The sequence below is a fragment of the Gopherus evgoodei genome, chromosome 3, assembly GCF_007399415.2.
Source record: "Gopherus evgoodei ecotype Sinaloan lineage chromosome 3, rGopEvg1_v1.p, whole genome shotgun sequence".
NCBI lineage: Eukaryota > Metazoa > Chordata > Testudines > Testudinidae > Gopherus > Gopherus evgoodei.
In genome coordinates, this window is record NC_044324.1 from 104573063 (window position 1) to 104590689 (window position 17627).

Sequence of the window (17627 nt, forward strand, 5' to 3'; positions counted from 1 at the left end):
TGCATGAGCTTTTTTATGTTTGATGATACTCCTTGTAAATGCTAGAAAGAATGGCTGAACTATGCAGAACAGAGTCATGACCATTCCTGTGTCTTCTTGGCCATCAATGAAATGGCTGCACATGACCTATTAAGACTACTTAAGGTGTCATACATGTATATAGGAGACAAATCGTCCTTCACAAAGGCCCCTTTCACTCCACTTCCCTACGGCATCTCCCTATTTCATGTTTTGGCATCAGAGACCAAAATGAACCTTGAAAGAGACATGTTGAGTATAAAGACACAAATTATGCGGAGAGGGCCTGATTCTCATTTACACTAAGTCCCATGTACACCCTCATGGTAGGCTGCATAAAGGGTCCTTAAAAGTAGTTATGAATGTAATTTATGCCCATTTTAAGGTCCTTTTGCATTACCAGAGTTATATAAAGTGACCTTAGCATAAATGAAAAGTATGTATGCTTCCATAGGCCGCAAGGTAAATGCAGGGAGCGCAGACAAACTGGCTTCTTCGTGAGGGATTAAAAGTAGTTTGATGAAGCTGGGCATGTAGCCTGGAATGTGGATAAGCATTGTGGAAGGCTGATATAAGCATAAACATTTTTTTTTTTTACAAGTTATAGGCTGAAGGAGTGCTCTAATTAGTCTGAGAGCCCTATCCTGCATGTTCGTATCACAGTAGCCTCAGAATATGCTAATCTCAGATTGTTGAGTTAAGCAATACCTCATATGGAGACGGTCAGAGCTATGACTTCAGGCAACAAATTTATCTGGGAAGGGTAGGTGTTGCCAAAATTAAAGTAATCGCATTCCAGGCCTGTGGTGATGAGGCACTTTTGACTCCTCAATCACAATGAAGGTCTGCAGCAGTCAGTCCACCTGACTCCACTGAGGCCTTTTGATTTAATAAATTTAAATGTCACATTTTCATAAATTAAACAAATGAAAATAAACTCATTGCTTTTTCTGGAATCTCTCCATGGTCAACTTAGAAGGGAGCCTCAAAGCCATATCACATACAATACCTCAATTTCTACAGACCTGGAGGCCTGGATGGGTAGGTCCCACATTTTTTCACCGCTAGCAGGAGTCAGACTAGAATAATATGAATATCCTTCTCTTCCTAGAGTGTGTAAATCATTCACTTAACAAAGCTCTCAATCTCAGTCTGACCAGGGCCAGGCAGGTCCTAAAATCAAGATGGAGGCTTTGCATAGCAATGCAGTTATGCTACTGGGACACACATCTGGATTTATATACAGCACTTCTGTATATAAAATTGGGAAATGCCAGGTTTAAAGTTGCCTGTGCAACCTTAATTTGGCCCATTTGGGCCTAGGCATTATAATATAGCCCTGCATCTAAAAAGGGACTTAGGTATTGTGTGACACGTAGCACCTAGAAAAATGACTAGACTTCACAAAGCTTGAGTTAAGTACCCAGGCTCCATATAGAATGCATGGAGAGAGCTAGGCATTTAAGAATGATTTCCACAAAGACCAGCATGCTAGGCAGCTTCCTGCCTATGCTATCCAATAGAAGATGCCGATGAGATGGCTGTGTCCTAAACTCTGCCCTCTCTGGGAGTAAGGCACCTAAATCCAAACTGCAGAGAGGTGCCTAACTATGCTTGGGATCCACAACTAGGAACCCTCTCCTGGATTTACACAGCTAAGCCATTTTTTGCAAGAAAGACCGAAGGAAGAGGTGGTGCTGGTGCTCTGACTTCCCTCATTGCTTTTAGTCCAGTGGTTAGAGCACTCAGCTGAGATGTGTGAGATCCAGGTTCAATTCTCCTTACATCTGACAGGGAGAAAAGATTTAAAGAGAGATCTCCCACTTCTAAGGCACATGCCCTAACCACTGGGTCATGGGATAGTCTTGTATAAGTGTCTCTCAATCTCTCTTGTTGAATCTGTTCCACTTCTGATAAATAATTAAACAGTCATTGGGCCAAAGAGAGAGACTGACTCCATAGCCAGGGGCAGCTCTAGGCATTTTGCTGCCCCAAGCATGGCAGGCAGGCTGCCTTCCACCGTTTTCCTGCGGAGGGTCCGCTGGTCCCACGGCTTCGGCAGACCCTCCGCAGGCACGCCTGCGGGAGGTCCACCAAAGCCGTGGGACCAGTGGACCCTCTGCAGGCAAGCCGTCGAAGGCAGCCTGCCTGCCGCCCTGCAGGGACTGGCAGAGCACCCCCAGCGGCTTGCCGCCCCAAGCACGTGCTTGGCGTGCTGGGGGCTGGAGCCACCCATGTCCGTAGCCTGGGGGGTTTGGGCACCCACATAGGAGAATCAAGGTCCAATTCCTCTGCTCCAATGACTATTTAAGTTTTTATCCAGACTGGATCAACTTCAACTGGAGATTGAGAGAGAGAGAGAGAGAGACTTTATTAAGCTCTGTGAGATTCAACACCATCGTTTTTCTTCTTTCTGTTCCCTGACTCTCTCCCAGGTACGGCATACTGGCAAGAGCCGGTGCACCATACCAGGGTGGCCCAGCTTCCCCAGGTGACAATTTAAAGTGCCTGGAGCTCCCAGCAGCAGTTGGAGCCCCAGACCCTTTAAATTGCTGCCAGAGCCCCGCTGCTGGATCCCTGGGGTAGCGGCAGTGGGCAGAGGTGAAAGTAAGCCGGTGCAGTCCAATACGGCATATTGGCAAGAGCCAGTATGCTGTGCTGGACCGCATTGACTTCCATAGCAGGGACTGAAAGGGCTCTGGGCTGCCTGCAGCTATGGGCAGCCCAGAGCCCTTTAAATCCCGGCCATGGCTCCAGTGGTCGGGCTGGGGCCAGGATTTAAAGGGCTCAGAGCTCCCCGCCACTGCAGGCAGCCCAGAGCCCTTTAAATCTCAGCCTTGGCTCTGGTGGCAGGACTGAGGCCAGGATTTAAAGGGCTCCGGGCTTCCCTCAGTGGCAGGAGCTCTGGGCCCTTTAAATACTTGCCCCAGCCCCACAAAGCTCAGAGTTCCCCCTGGTGGCCAGAGCCCGGGGCCCTTTAATTTGCCCCTGGGCCCCAGGCACTCCCAGTCACCTCTGCAGCTGGGAGCCCATGGCTGATTTAAAGGCTCTGGGTCTCCCAGCCATAGCTCGTTCCCCAGGGCCTTTAAATCTTGAGAGGCCACGCCTCTTCTGGATGAGACCACGCCTCTTCTGGATGAGGCCATGCCCCCCTCAGGACTCCGCAGTACCGGTAAGTCCTGTAAGTTACTTTCACCCCTGGCGGTGGAGCTCTGGGGGCTATTTAAAGGGCCGGGCTCCTGCTGCCTCTACTGCCTTGGGTCCTTTAAACAGCCGCCTGAGCCCCAATGCCACTACCCCAGGGCTCCAGGGGCTAGTTAAAGGGCTGGGGCGGTAGAAGCATGGGAGTCCTGGGCCCTTTAAATAGCCCCCAGAGCCCTGGAGTAACGGCGGGGCTCTGGGAGCTATTTAAAGGGCCCGGGGCTCCCACTGCCTCTATGGCCCTGGCCCTTTAAATAGCCCCCGGAGCCCCGCTGCCAGAGTCCCAGTGGCAACCAACAGTTCTGGCAGCAGTTCAAAGGGCCCAGGGCAATTGCAGTGGCCGAGCCTTGGGCCCTTTAAACTGCTGCTGGAGCCCCAGCTGCCGCTGCTATCCTGGCGGGGGAGGGGGAGGGCACTGACCCATACAGGGCAGGCTCTGATCCCCCAATCCCCGCCCCTTCTGCCTGAGGCCCCGCCCCTTCCAAAGGCCAGAGCCGGCCTCAACCCAGCCACGTACTGGTAAGTCCCTATTTCTACTTTCACCCCTCTCTATAATAAACTCATATTAGAGCCCCCAAATCTAAACACTTCTGCCAAGGAATGTGCTGCCCAGCTGGGGAGGTAGGTGGGCTGCAACAGAGCTGTGGAACCTAGAAGCCCAGGGAGCTCTGTTTGTCAAGCTCCCTGCCAGCCTGACTGCTGAAAGGTGCAGAGCTCAGGGAGGCAGGTGGATGAGCTGCAAGGAAACCAGGCTGGCTGGCCAGCCAGCCTGTCTGGTTTCCAGCAAATGTTTTTCAAAAGATTTTCGATTAGCTCTAACATTAAGCTTGCAAAGTCAAACAATCAGAAGTTAAGAAAAGCCAGCATTAAGGCTTACTGTATAACCTTAATTCAACTCCTTTGTGCATGTGCATTACGATATGGTCTTCAATTATATGATCACATCCTTTTTTGGGGACGGGGGAGGACAAGATCCCTAACTCATCCAGTGCAAAATATATTCAGAAAATTAAGAAGCAAAAGCAAAACTAGTTCTGCTGCATTTGCACAAATTGTGATTTCCCATAGTTTGGGCAAATCTGGCTGATTTCCATGTGAACAGAAAAAAGCACTTATTTTATTTTCCTCCTGCCAAATTTCAACTCCCAAACCATGGAGATGCTAGAGCTATTGAGAAAAACAGCTGGAATGTGTTTTTAACAATACTGACAAAATTTCCTCTGTCACTAGCCTCATTCTTTGAAATTGCTTAGCCATTTTTGATGAAACTTTAAAAGAAAATTTAGATTGGGGCAGAGAGCAAGCATGGAAAATTTCATCCAGAGTGGTTAAAGTGTGGCAAACTTATAAGAAATTGAACACAGGAGCTTATAATGGAAAGTGTTAAGACTCCTTAACTATATACTGTTCTAGGCATTGCTACCCACTTTACCTACAATAAAAACAGATGTGAGGGGCACATTTCTGATATTTTCCAAAACACTAGTCATCTGATAGTATATTTAATCTGCACCAAATGAAAAAAAAATGCATGGGAGTCAAATTTAGTCTGCTCAGTTAAAAAGTTGGAGAGAGTGATGGGTAACATTTCTGTGCCCAAAATGAGCAAGGACAAAAAGATATTAAGGAGGCATTAATTCAATACCTTAGCGAAGTAAAGCTAGTTAACTAGTTCTCAGCTCAGTAAGACTTAGGGTGATGAGTGTAGTACAGATGAAGAAGAGAATGATTGCCCCAATTAACTGAATAAGGGCTTGTCTACACAGGGACATCCAGAAAATGCTGAATTAACTAAAGCTGTGAAATTAAAGCACATTAAACTTCTGTGTGGACACTCCCATTCAGAAGTAAAGCAGCCTTAGTTCATTATAGCTTCCTTCTTCAAGGAAGATTACAATCTAGTGAACTAAGGCCACTATACTTCTGACTGAGAAGGTGCACACAAGGGTTTAATGTGCTTTAATTTACATGCTTTAACTTCAACACTTTTAGTTAATTCATTTTATCTGTGTTCACAAGTCCTCCAATGAAGCTTAAAATTAGATTTGTATAAAGGTCACATTGAATGTGAAATCCACTTGAACTGAGACTTGGGCTTGAGGACAGATTCATTTGTGAACCTCAGTGTATTCTTAACAAAAGTTTATGAATTTACATCGTTTTGGATATTGTAGCTGTGCATACAACTTCAGAACCCCATTTCTCCTCCCTTTTTAAATTAAAGTGAGAGCCCTCTTGGGATACTTCCAACAGGTGTTCAAGTGGAGCTGGTTGCCAACTCCTAGCATATTAACATTCAGAGGATTGCCAAGTTATAGCTGATGTCTCCCCCTCCCCCTCAGTCCTAACATATCATCTTATGAGGAGGGTAAGAATTCCACTGTTATCATAGAAAATGAGAAGAAAGACCCCCTTCTTGTACTTGCCTTTACTTGAGGTAGCCCCATAATCCTTAGCATAATTTCTAAGTAACAAGCAAACATGACCAGTGCCTAATATTGTGGCTACAAACTTCCATGCTAAGGATTATTGAGGTTCTTTAAGTCCCACCCATGTAGAGCCTGCTTGCAGTGAGAGCAGGAGTGGTCACTGTGCTCCTGCTTCTCTGCTTTGGGAGCCCGAGGGAAAACGGCAACAGCCCATTCTAGTTGCTCCTCAAAAAAGCTGATGAGGGAGAGAAAAGCCCTGGATCCCTTGAAGTCCTTAGGAGATGGGAGTGGGACATCAATTCCCAGGAGGAAGGTATGTGAAGGTGAGAAATAAGAACATAGAATCATAGGACTGGAAGGGACCTCAAGAGGTCATCTAGTCCAGTCCCCTGAACTCATGGCAGGACTAAGTATTAGCTAAACCATTCCTGACAGGTCTTTGTCTAACATGCTCTTAAAAATCTACAATGATGGTGTCATAAACAGATAGTTAAGGGTTAATGTCTCTTTTACCTGTAAAGGGTTAACAAACAGGGAACCAAAAAAAAAAAGAACACCTGACCAGAGGACCAATCAGGAAACAAGATACTTTCAAATCTCGGTGGAGGGAAGCCTTTGTTTGTAGTTTTGGGTTTTGCTTTGTTCTCTCTGGGCTTTGAGAGCGACCACACATACCTACAGGCTCTCTAATCTTCTATTCCAATGTGGTAAGTATAAAGGTAGAAAGGCGGTATAGTCTTTTTATTTGTTTTCCTTTATGTGCAAATGTGTATTTTGGCTGGAAGTATTTTAAATTGTATTTCTATTGGAGGAGGCTATTTCTCCAATTTCTTAAGCTGACAGACCCTGTAACTTTTTACCATCTAAATTGCAGAGATAGATCTTTTACTTTTTTCTTTCTTTTTATTAAAAGATTTGCTTTTAAGACCTGTCTGATTTTTTTTCCCCTTGTTGAGGCTCAAGGGGATTGAGTCTGTACTTAACAGGGAAGGAGAAGTGAGGGGAAGGGTGGAATCCCTTTGTTTTAGATTCACGGAGCGTGAATCTGTCTCTCTCTCCAGGAGACCTAATTTCTCTGTGTTGTGATTCAAGGGGTTTGGATCACAGTAATCTTCCAGGGTAACCCAGGGAGGGGAAGGCTGACAAAGGCAACAGTGAGGAAAGGGGTTTACTTTCCTTGTGTTAAGATCCAGGTGGTCTGGGTCTTGGGGGTCCCCAGGGAAGGTTTTGGGGGGATCAGAGTGTATCAGGCACTCGAATTCCTGATTGGTGGCAGCTTATCAGATCTAAGCAGGTAATTAAGCTTAGGGGAATTCATGCTAGTACCCATATTTTGGATGCTAAGGTTCAGAATTGGGAAAGATACTATGACAGATGGAGATTCCAAAACCTCCCTAGGCAATTTATTCCTTAACCACCCTGACAGTTAGGAAGTTTTTTCCTAATGTCCAACCTTAACCTCCCTTGCTGCAATTTAAGCAGATAAGAACACAAAAAATGTTTGTTTCCTAAAATAAGGACAGGTTTAGCCTGTGACATTATCTGACTTATCTGCATTTGCTATATTAGCATACTACTACTCTGTGTTCTGCAAAAGAACTCCTCGCTATGAGCCAGGTGTTACCAGGCAACATACCCAGCTTCTGAGTTTGATAAATTTGAAATTTAGTGAGTTTCCTCTCCATGTCATATACGATCTTCAGTTTTTGTACACCCATTATTTCATCACAACTCAAATCAGAGTTGGATTGAATTATTTTAGTAAAATCAGAATGGTCTTGTAAAGGAAAACTCTATATGGATGCTCTGAGTATTCTGACTATACAGCCTATCTCTGACCTATCCACAATCTCTGATATTTTGAGGTATACCATTCCTAGGGAGTTTGTCCCAAAACGGTATATTCCATAAGACAACACAAGCTAATGCTAATTAATCAATACTATGACATCATTCTTAAATCACTGTGTTTTTATGGCATTATTGTCAGAATAAGTGCTTTGTTGGATCTGTTCTCAGATTATTTCCTTTCCTTAAAATACATTTTTTAACAAGTACAGTAACTGTATTTTACTTTGCAATTAGTAGTTTCAGAAAAGATTTGAATAAAATGTTTATTGGCAGAGTTCACAGTGTAAGGTTGCCTAATACTTTTCATGAAAAGACCCTGTTTTCAGCTGCTTTTTGCTTTCCCAAATTTTAAATATTTGAGCTGAAATTTTTCATGCAAAGTGTCTGTTTCACGTTGAATTTGTTTTTGAAAATTACAGAAAAATTGGTGGTTGTTTCAAGAATGAGATTATGGAAGAACATATTTTTTTGCTCATATTAAAGAATTCTTACAACCATTTTTATTGAGAAGTTGAAATGGCTCCACGTGCTTCAGAAGAGAGACTTGAAATTTGGCAAAGAAATTTTCCTAGCATCAGAAAAGTGCTTTTTACTCTCTCCAGGAAAATTCACAGAAATTTGGCCAAGTTATAAACCTATGAAAATTGCCATTTGCACATGCTCCGTAGAGGTTTTTTAGAGGCTGGCAGCAAAATTTCCAAAGATTTCTTGGCACTAAACATGCTCCAGCCCAGGACTACAGAGTCTGAAAAGGACTTTTCTGGCTGCCAGGGAACACTGTGGTGATGACCGTAAGAACTGAGAGTAGGACAACTGTCTTTCCTGTACCATAGTATACAATCACATAATTAAAAACTGAATTTTAATATATATACACAGAGACCAAATCAAGGCAGCCTGGACAATTTTTATTTTGACAATTTTAAAACTTTTGAGCACTTGACTTTGTAACCCTAACATTCTTTTCATGTAGGTTTTTATGTAAATATATTTAGAGATAGATGAATAGGTAGATTGGGACCTATTGGGGTCAAGGACTATGTCTTTATATGTAGCCATACAATGCATAGTTCAATAAGGCCCTATTCCTGATTAGGAACTTCCTGAATGTTCCTGCAATATAATATAATTTGAATAAATATATTATTTATTACACATACATATATAAATAGTAATAATTACCTTTTGGTGCTGGTTTTTCGAGTTTTTCTTGTCTGGCAGGCTTGATTTTATGAATTTCTGGAAAGAACACAATTAATAGTTTATTTATCGGGAGAGGAAAAAATCAAACAACAATAAAGGAAACAAATTATAAAGATATATTAAAGGTTCATGGATCTCTAAGCTGTATATACGTGGCAAAATTCTGGCCATATACAAAGCATTATTCTCAATGTATATTATTGTTTCTATTTTATTCATTCCTAAGACTAGGAAAAAAGTATATCCTTGTTTTAATAAAGATCTACCTGCCATTAACTATTAACTATTATGGATTTTACACTGTAAATACCTTATGAAAGGTAACACTTAATATTAAGTATCTACAAGAAGGATTCAGTTTTAAATGTAGTAATACAGTCATGTATCAATTGTTTTGTTTATATGTAAAACTATATAAAAATACAAAAAGTTACTGAATTTCATTAAAAATGTTCTTACTTAGCATTTGTGATTATATTTACTAAACATCACATAATTACTGAAACTAAATGCACCTCTTGGATTTATCAAGGCGGACATTTCATGTTACATATGAATTCCATTCGCTTAGGTGTATATTTAAAATTCAAGTTTCTTGGGGAGAGAATGTATTTTTTCTATATTTTTGGAAGGCCCGGCAGAGCATTAAAATTGGAACAATAGGTAATAATGCTTACGTTTTATAACATATAATAGAGATAAGTTTCCAGAATTAGGGTCAGAGCCCATAGCAATGGCTCATCCTATAATATTGTACCATAATTGGCAAGCTTTACTAATAAATTTAATTAAATGATTGCCTGGGAATTGTTTTGATAGAGTGAAATGCAATGATAGGAAATTCAAAGAGTGCAGATGTGTCAACATTTTCAACTTGTCTTTCTTCAAGTAACTTTTAAAAACTGCAATTAATGTGGAATGTTTGGTTATGGTTTTCTAATGTATACATCCCAATCAGGACAGGCTACATTGCATTTTTTACATCACTTTTCTATTATAATTCAATGTACAGATCCTACAACTATTTAAACACTATCAAATCTTAAAAATCATGGGCAGCTTGTTATTGTACTTGTATTGCCCACAGGAAAATAAGGACAAATTCAGATATACCACATAACATTATCTTTTATGTGCTTTCCAGTATTTACATTAGAATATCTCCTTCCCAAAAATTGGCATCTTCCACTTTTTTGGAGGACTTGTATTTGAAACAGACGTATCTCTGCATGAACTCAAATAACAAACCACAGCCCTGTTCCACAGTCTATATCATAGGTGCTGACTCTGTGTGTGCTCCAGGGCTCAAGCACCCACAAAAATAAATAGGAGTGCTCAGCAACCACCAGACACAGGTGTTCAGCAGGGTCCTGGGGCTGGCCACCAATCAGCAGTTCAGTGGCCAAAGGGAGGCACTTGGTGGACGGTGGAGAGGAACCAGTGGTGGGGGGGAGGGGGTTTTGGGAGAGGGCTGAGAGGAGCAAGTGAAGGGTGGGCAAGAAGAATCTGGGGGAGGGGGCAGAGCAGGGCAAGAAGAGGTAGAGAGAGGGTGGAGCCTCAGGGAAGGGGTGGAGTGGGGTAGAGCCTCGGGAAGAGCCAGGGTAGAGCACCCATCAGGAAAAATAAGAGTCAGCACCTACGGTCTACATCAGGGTCGACAACCTTTGGCACGTGGCCATAAGAGAAATCCTCTGGAGGGCCGAGATGGTTTGTTTACCTGCAGTGTCCTCAGATTTGGCTGATCGCAGCTCCCACTGGCCACAGTTTGCCATTCCAGGCCAATGGGGAATGCGGGAAGCAGTGGCCAGTGCAGTTTTCTGCAGCCCCCATTGGCCTAGAACAGCGAACCGCGGCCAGTGGGAAGTGCAATCAGCCGAACCTGCGGACACTGCAGGTAGACAAACAGTCCCAGCCCACCAGCAGAGTTCCCTGATGAGCTTTGTGCCAAAGGTTGCCAATCCCTGGTCTACATCATTTAGAAGTTAACTTATTTAAGAACTGGACTGGAGAATGCTTGTGTAACACCGACAGACCCTGGTCGTCAGCAGGCGGGATTGAACCTGGGACCTCAATGCATGAGCCTCTACTGCATGAGCTAAAAGCCATTTGGCTCTTAGCTAAGGCTGTAGAGCAGACTCATTAATCGTTCTCTCTCTCAGTGCCACTAGATGGGACAGAACACCACACCCAGGAGGCGTGGGTTACACTTGCTTGTCTTAATGTTTCAGCAATTGTCTCCTCTCCTTTCAGCCCACAAAATACTGTGCCATCTCTTCTGTTCAAAATCTCATTGGTGACTTTGGTACTATACTAGTGCCATAGGCCTTATACTTGATTTCATCTCATGTATCAAAAATACAGTAATGGCAAACAAAGAAAATTTATATTATATAGACTTAAAAAAAACTCATCCCCCCAAAAATCAAGGTTCCGGTTGCTAACATTTGGGAAAAAATAACAAGTGATATCATAGTGGACATCTGGTAAATCCATTAAGACTATGTAGAGTGTCTGCATTAGTGTAATATGAGCACACCTCCTGGAATGTGAAACTGATATCGGACACTAGACCAAATTAATCCCTGATGTGAGCAGGTGCAGCTCCTACTAAAGTCAATGGGAGGTGCATCCCCTTACTTAAGGGCTAGGTCTGGCTTTCCTGTTTCCAATTACAAGATCACTCATCACAAAATTAATCCAACAGAAATAGAGGAAAACATACTGCATCTACTGAACAGTAAGGCCCAATCTACTGCTCTCTGAAGCAGTGGGAGTCTTCCCGTTGACTTTAAAAGACACTGGTTCAGGACATAAAAGCCTGTGCATTGTTTGATAGGGGAAATGGGAAAGATAAATTTCTATATTCCATTAACAGATTGATTGACTGCACAGATTTATCCACAGACTGCTGAAAATCAATATCTATCAGTCAACTTCAAGCAGTATTTGCCATATAAAATACAGGTTGTGTCAGGTTTAGAAGAAAAGCAAAATCATGCTATATCACCAGTCTCTATTGCCTTCAAATCAGCACTCATTCTTTCAGCAAAGAGGTAAAAATACCTATTAAAGAGTAGCAGAGGCCTAGATATGCATCATTACCAGTCACCAATGCAGAGTAAGAAGATAAACTAGCCATAAGAACCCAATGAGCCATTTCTGACCCTGCACTTCTCATCTTCATATGTATAGCATTTTTGTTGTTCTATAGGCCTCCAAATTCAGACTACAAAGAAATCACCCAATTTAAAGACTCCTGTTACAACTGAGTTTGGTCTGCTAGTATTCACAAGTTTTACACATGACTTCTAGTGCATTCTAACATATGCTTTTGTTGCTCTGTTTTTACAGTTCTTTTGATAATTTAATGTACATGAAAGATGTTAATGGACACCATTAGAGAAATGGAATCTTTGGATCTATCCACAAATTAAGGACAACAGGGACAAAAGGTATTTAAAATTCTCCACATAGTCTCATCACTGTCCCTCAGTCCTCACATGGAGGGACTATTTCTAGTCATGAGAGGACACAAAGGATGAATTACCCCATCATGTTTACAGAAGAAAAAAATTATAAGTTAAAGTAACACTCACCCTAATTTAACTTACATCTTCTTGCTTTTGTGATTGCTCCTCAGCATGTTAGACCAAGTGAGACTTCCTTACGCATACAGGATTGTCTACACTGGACATTTTTTCATCAAGTTAACAAGAAGTAGGTAACACACTGATAAAGTGCGGACAATTCCCCAAAAGTTTATTCCAAGATATATTTCCAAGCTTTCCCGTCAGCTAAGTCTAGTATAGATATACGCAGGGAGAGCATTCTGGATCCACATAGAGACTTAGGCATTGCAGTGGTTAGAAAACTGCTGGAATAACACTGGGATCCACAAACCTGACTTAGGTGCCTAGTCTCCCTATAAAATGCACAGGTAGAGATAGGCTTCTAAGGTTACGTCTGCACTACAAGCTAGGGATGTGGTTCGCAGCTCATGTAGACATACTCATGCTAGCTCTCATCTAGGCTACATGCTAAAAACAGTAGTGTAGCTATGGTATCATAGCAGTGGTAGCATGTGCTAGCCACCTTCAATACATACCCACAGAGTTCAGGTGAGTTGCACTTGGAGTGGCTAGCCTACGCTGCTGCTTGCTGTGCCCGTGGCACTACTATTTTTAGCTCAATGAAAGCTATCATGAGGATAGCAAACTGGGAAGCACTCCCCTAGCTCATAGTGTAGATGTAGCCTAAGAATGGAATCCACAAAAGCGGGACACTAGGCAGGGAGCCTCATAAGCCAGACAATGGGAGATGCTGATGAGAGGGATGTATCTTAAACCCCACATCTCTCATGGAGGCACATAGGTGCCTCCCTACATCCTGAACCTATCTCTGCAGGTAATCCACAGCCAGGAACTCCTCTCCTGGAGTCGGACAGTTTAGGCACCTAAGCCATTTCTTGCAAGAATAAGTTAGGCACCTGCCTAACTCCACCTACACCAGCTAGGAGCAGAGGTAATGACACCCTTATAACCTAATGGCTAGGGTATTCAATCTGGACATGGAAGACCCCAGTTTAAGTCCCTTCTCAGGCTGATAAAGAGAAGGAATGTGAACAGCAACCTCCCACCTTTCAGGTGAGTGCTGTAACCACTAGACAAGTGTTTCTCAGCCTGGGGGAATCACAAACCCCAAGAGCCTTACAAGTGCATGGTCGGCATGACCCCATGCCACAGGGGACCCCATGAAGCTAATTTACATGTTTGAGCCTCCCCCCCAGTGGGGATTGGGGCTGTCAATCCCAGATAGCCTGGCTGTGAGCCCCTCAGTGGCTGGGCTCTGGGCTGTGAGCTCTGAGCAGCAGGGCTTGGGCTCGAGCTGCCAGTCCTGCAGTAGGGTTCAGGATGTCACCCCCCATGAGGTGAGATGAGGCTTGAGCTACAGCTCAACCCCCGCATGGTAGGGATCAGGCTTCAGTCCCATGAGGTCGGGCTCAGGCTTCAGTCCTCTCAGCAGGGTTTTGGCTTCAGGCATCAGGGGCTTAGGGAGGAAGCACCACCTCCACCCCACAACTCACTTCAGGAGGCCACCCAGCCTGTGGGTCAATACACCTCAGCGCCCAATGTTGGGTCCGTCTGTGAAGATCTTTGCATGTGCCTTCTGTGAGGCCCCAGAGAGTTGAAGCCTGGCCCTGCTTTAGGCAAGCATGTGACTTCACAAAACCATGTGACCTCACTGTTGCTTCGTGTCCAGACAGTGTTGTTGTTCTTCATGGCTGCCAAGTAGTACGGTATGCACACTTTTCAAAGAGGCCTTCTTGTGCAATTGATACATTTTTAAAGAGAGCTCAACCAAGTACTGCACAGAATGAAGGAGTGAAGAAGATGAAGTGCAGAAAATCCAATTCCAGCTATTCGATGTACAGTTTTACAGCAATCAAAAATAAACCTTATTGTATTGTGAGTGGTGAAGTGCTAAGTGCCGAAAGCATGAAACCTTCTAAATTAATTCGGCATTTGGAAAGTAAACATCCATAATTAAAGAACAAGCCTCTCGAGTCCTTTAAGGGAAAACTGAACAGCTTGAAAAGATAGCAAACACTGATTTGGAATACAAGTAATGTCAATAAGAATGCTCTTGAAGCTTCATATCTCGTGTCACTTCTCGTATTACCCAAAACCATAAGGCACATACAATAGCCTGAGAATCTCATACTCCCTGTGGCATTAGACATGCTTATCAGCATGCTTGGTCATGAAGAGGAAAATAAGCTTAAAGCTATTCCTTTATCAAAGATACTGTTTTGAGGCGTGTTCATGAAATGGCTGATGACATTCATGAGCAGTTGAAAGAAAAGTTAAAATGGTGTTCAGTTTGGTGAATCAACAGGTGTTTCAGCCTTAGCACACTTCTTAGCTTTCTTTCAATATAATTCAGATGCTACCACTGAGGAAAATGTGCTCATCTGTAAAGCGCTGCCTAGTCACACAACTGGTGAATGTCTATTTAACCTGTTTGTTGAAGCTACTGAATATATTGTAAAAGTTGTGAATTTGTGAATTTCTTAAAAAGTCAGCCTCTATCAGCTCTTCTGTTTGCAGTTTTATGTGTGAAATAGGTGCACTTCATAAAATTCTTCTCTTGCACACTGAAGTGAGAGGGTTTTCATGGGGGAAAATGTTAAACAGACTTTTTAAATTGCAAGCTGAAGTACGTGGGTTCCTACAGGATCACGGGTCTCCTTTTGCTAAATTGTTCAGTGACCCACCATGGCTTCTTCAGTCAACTTACTTAGCAGATGTCTTCAGTCATGTGAATGAGTTGAATATGAGTTTTCAAGGACCACACAAACACATAATTGTGTTGGGAGACAAGGAAATACGCTTCTTTGGAAAGAAATTTGGAACCTGGTCTGCTCGGCTTCAGAGTGAAAACTTCAAGTCATTTCCTCAGAGTTGCGAGTACATGAAACTGATTCCTGATGACAAGAATGTGGACATAAAACAATAAAGAACATTATGATTGAACATATATTTAAAGTTAATAAGCAGCTGCAGGATTACTTCACTCCTGATGATGAAGATCTTGGCAGGAGGTGAATAATTAATCCATTCAACAGAAGAGTAGTTGGGTCTGTCAAACTCACATGGAGCCTGCAAAATAACTGAGCTTTCAACTGATAAAATGCTTCAGTGTTCATTTCCTTCAAAAGGCATGTGCATGTTTTGGATAGCACAGAAGCATGAGTTTCCCAAACTTGTAACTGAAGCTTTGGAAGTTTTAATCCTGTTCACAACATAATATTTATGTGAATTGGGATTCCCATTGATGGTTGTGATAAAGACAAAGCAACTAAATAAATAACACTGGTCTAAAATTTTTGAGAAGTCGTCTGCTTCAGAGATAAAATGTGATATTTATTATGTATTTTGATGTGCTGAATTCAAATATGACAATTAAAACAACTGATTGGCTACTGTTTCTAAGATATTTAAGTTTTTACATTTTATGTCTATGTATATTGTGTAGATAGTAGAGGTTTAATCATAAATTGTAAACCTAGGTCTTTTCGTGTGTTTATGGTTGCTTTACATGATAATATTTCACCTGTCCTGCTTAGGTAACACTTTAAAAATCAGCAAAAGAGTTCTATAAATAAAATGTATTATGAAACAAAAGGCAAAAAACTATTATGTACATAGTTTAGTCCTATTCAGTGTCTACTCGGCGCTTCTTGGCTTGTCTCTTATATTCATTAAATGGAGCATCTCTTGTCACTGTCCAGCAATAGTCTGCAAGCATTGATGGGCTCCATTTGCCCTGAGAGAGCCTGCCAGGAGATTCCACTGCTGTAGTCTGGAGCCCAACAGCTCTGCCTTACTCTTGAGTAGTTCCAAATCCCTGACAAGGTCATTCAGTTCACCTTGTGTTATGAGGTGTGGTTCAGAGAAGGAGGATGGGAGAAAAGGTGGGTCCTGTGACATTGATGGTTCAGGACCAGAAGTTTCCTCCTCTTTCTCTTCCTCGTCTGACTCAAGTGAGAATGATTCTGGTGCATCAGGAACCGGCAGTCCTTCTCCATGGGGTACTGGGCATATAGCTGATGGAATGTTTAGATAATGCACAGTCCACTTTTTCTTCTTTGACACACCTTTCCCAACTGGAGGCACCATGCAGAAGTAACAATTGCTGGTATGATCTGTTGGCTCTCTCCAAATCATTGGCACTGCAAAAGGCATAGATTTCCTTTTCTTCAACCACTGGCCAAGATTTGTTGCACAAGTGTTGCAGCATATGTGTGGCGCCCACCTCTTGTCCTGATCTCCAATTTTGCAGCCAAAATAAAGGTGATAGGCTTTCTTAACCAGAGTGGTTAGACTGCGCTTTTGTGATGCAAAAGTCACTTCACCACAAACATAGCAGAAGTTATCTGCACTGTTCACACAAGTACGAGGCATCTCTGCTCACTTTGCCTAAACAGAAATGTGTCCCTTTGCAAAATCAAACATTGAGAAATAAGAGAGCACGACACTGTATGATTTCTAGAGCTGATATAGGGCAATTTGTTCAGCAGAGTGATGTATGCTTTGTTATGACTGCATCATCCATGACTTCTAGGAATAACATGATGCAATTCATATCATGTATGATGCAATACCAGCTTCAGATTGCATCATTCATTGTTTTGCCTAAAAATCAAGTACTGTCCAAACTCAGTCATAGATTTATTCATAGATCCAGTCAAAGATGTATTTTAGTCATTTCTGGTTTAAATTGAGATCCCTTCCCTTTATAACACTTATCCTCCGCCATTCCCAAGTCAAGGGTCGTATATACTGACCCAATAGCATATCTTGAAAACTAGAGCCAATCAACAATTTTAAGCATCATTTTCGTTCTCAGTGACTCAGAATTAGTAAAGTTGGACTACATTTATTTCAGAAGCATTTTGGCTGTAGAGCAGTGTAATCCATGAAGAATGACCTGCTGCTGAGAGGGTCTTCAATTCAACCCACCGTAAAACATTAGCTGGTACAAAACAACCACAAGTGTTTCATTGAAGTACTTTGTAAGTCTTGTAATTTGTAAAAAATGAACTTATATTTTCTTTCTATGTAAAAATAAACTTTGATCCAGCACACAAATTTGTTTTCTTACCTTAAATTATTTGCATATGTTTTAAATATTAGTTTATTAACACTAGTGTCCCAGTATTATTCATAATTTACTTAATGATATTTAAGGTATGGGGTCACAATTTTTTCAAATGTTAGTATGGGGGGGGCATCCCAATTTTTTTTTTTAATTCCAAAGGGGATCGCCAGCACAAAAAAGTTGAGAAACGCTGCACTACGATATGGGATAGTTTGATGTGGACCTCTGTCTCTCTTCTTGAAGCTTCTCCACTTGAATTAAATA

General features: G+C 42.2%; 1 protein-coding gene across 1 annotated transcript in view; it reads right to left on the reverse strand.

The window, feature by feature from the left end:
• Positions 1-17627, reverse strand: part of TRDN (triadin) — a 307073-nt gene that overhangs the window by 215207 nt on the left and 74239 nt on the right. The window contains exon 6 of the mRNA XM_030556221.1: positions 8682-8738. Within this exon, the coding sequence (XP_030412081.1) occupies positions 8682-8738 (57 nt within the window). The remainder of the gene's footprint in view (positions 1-8681; positions 8739-17627) is intronic.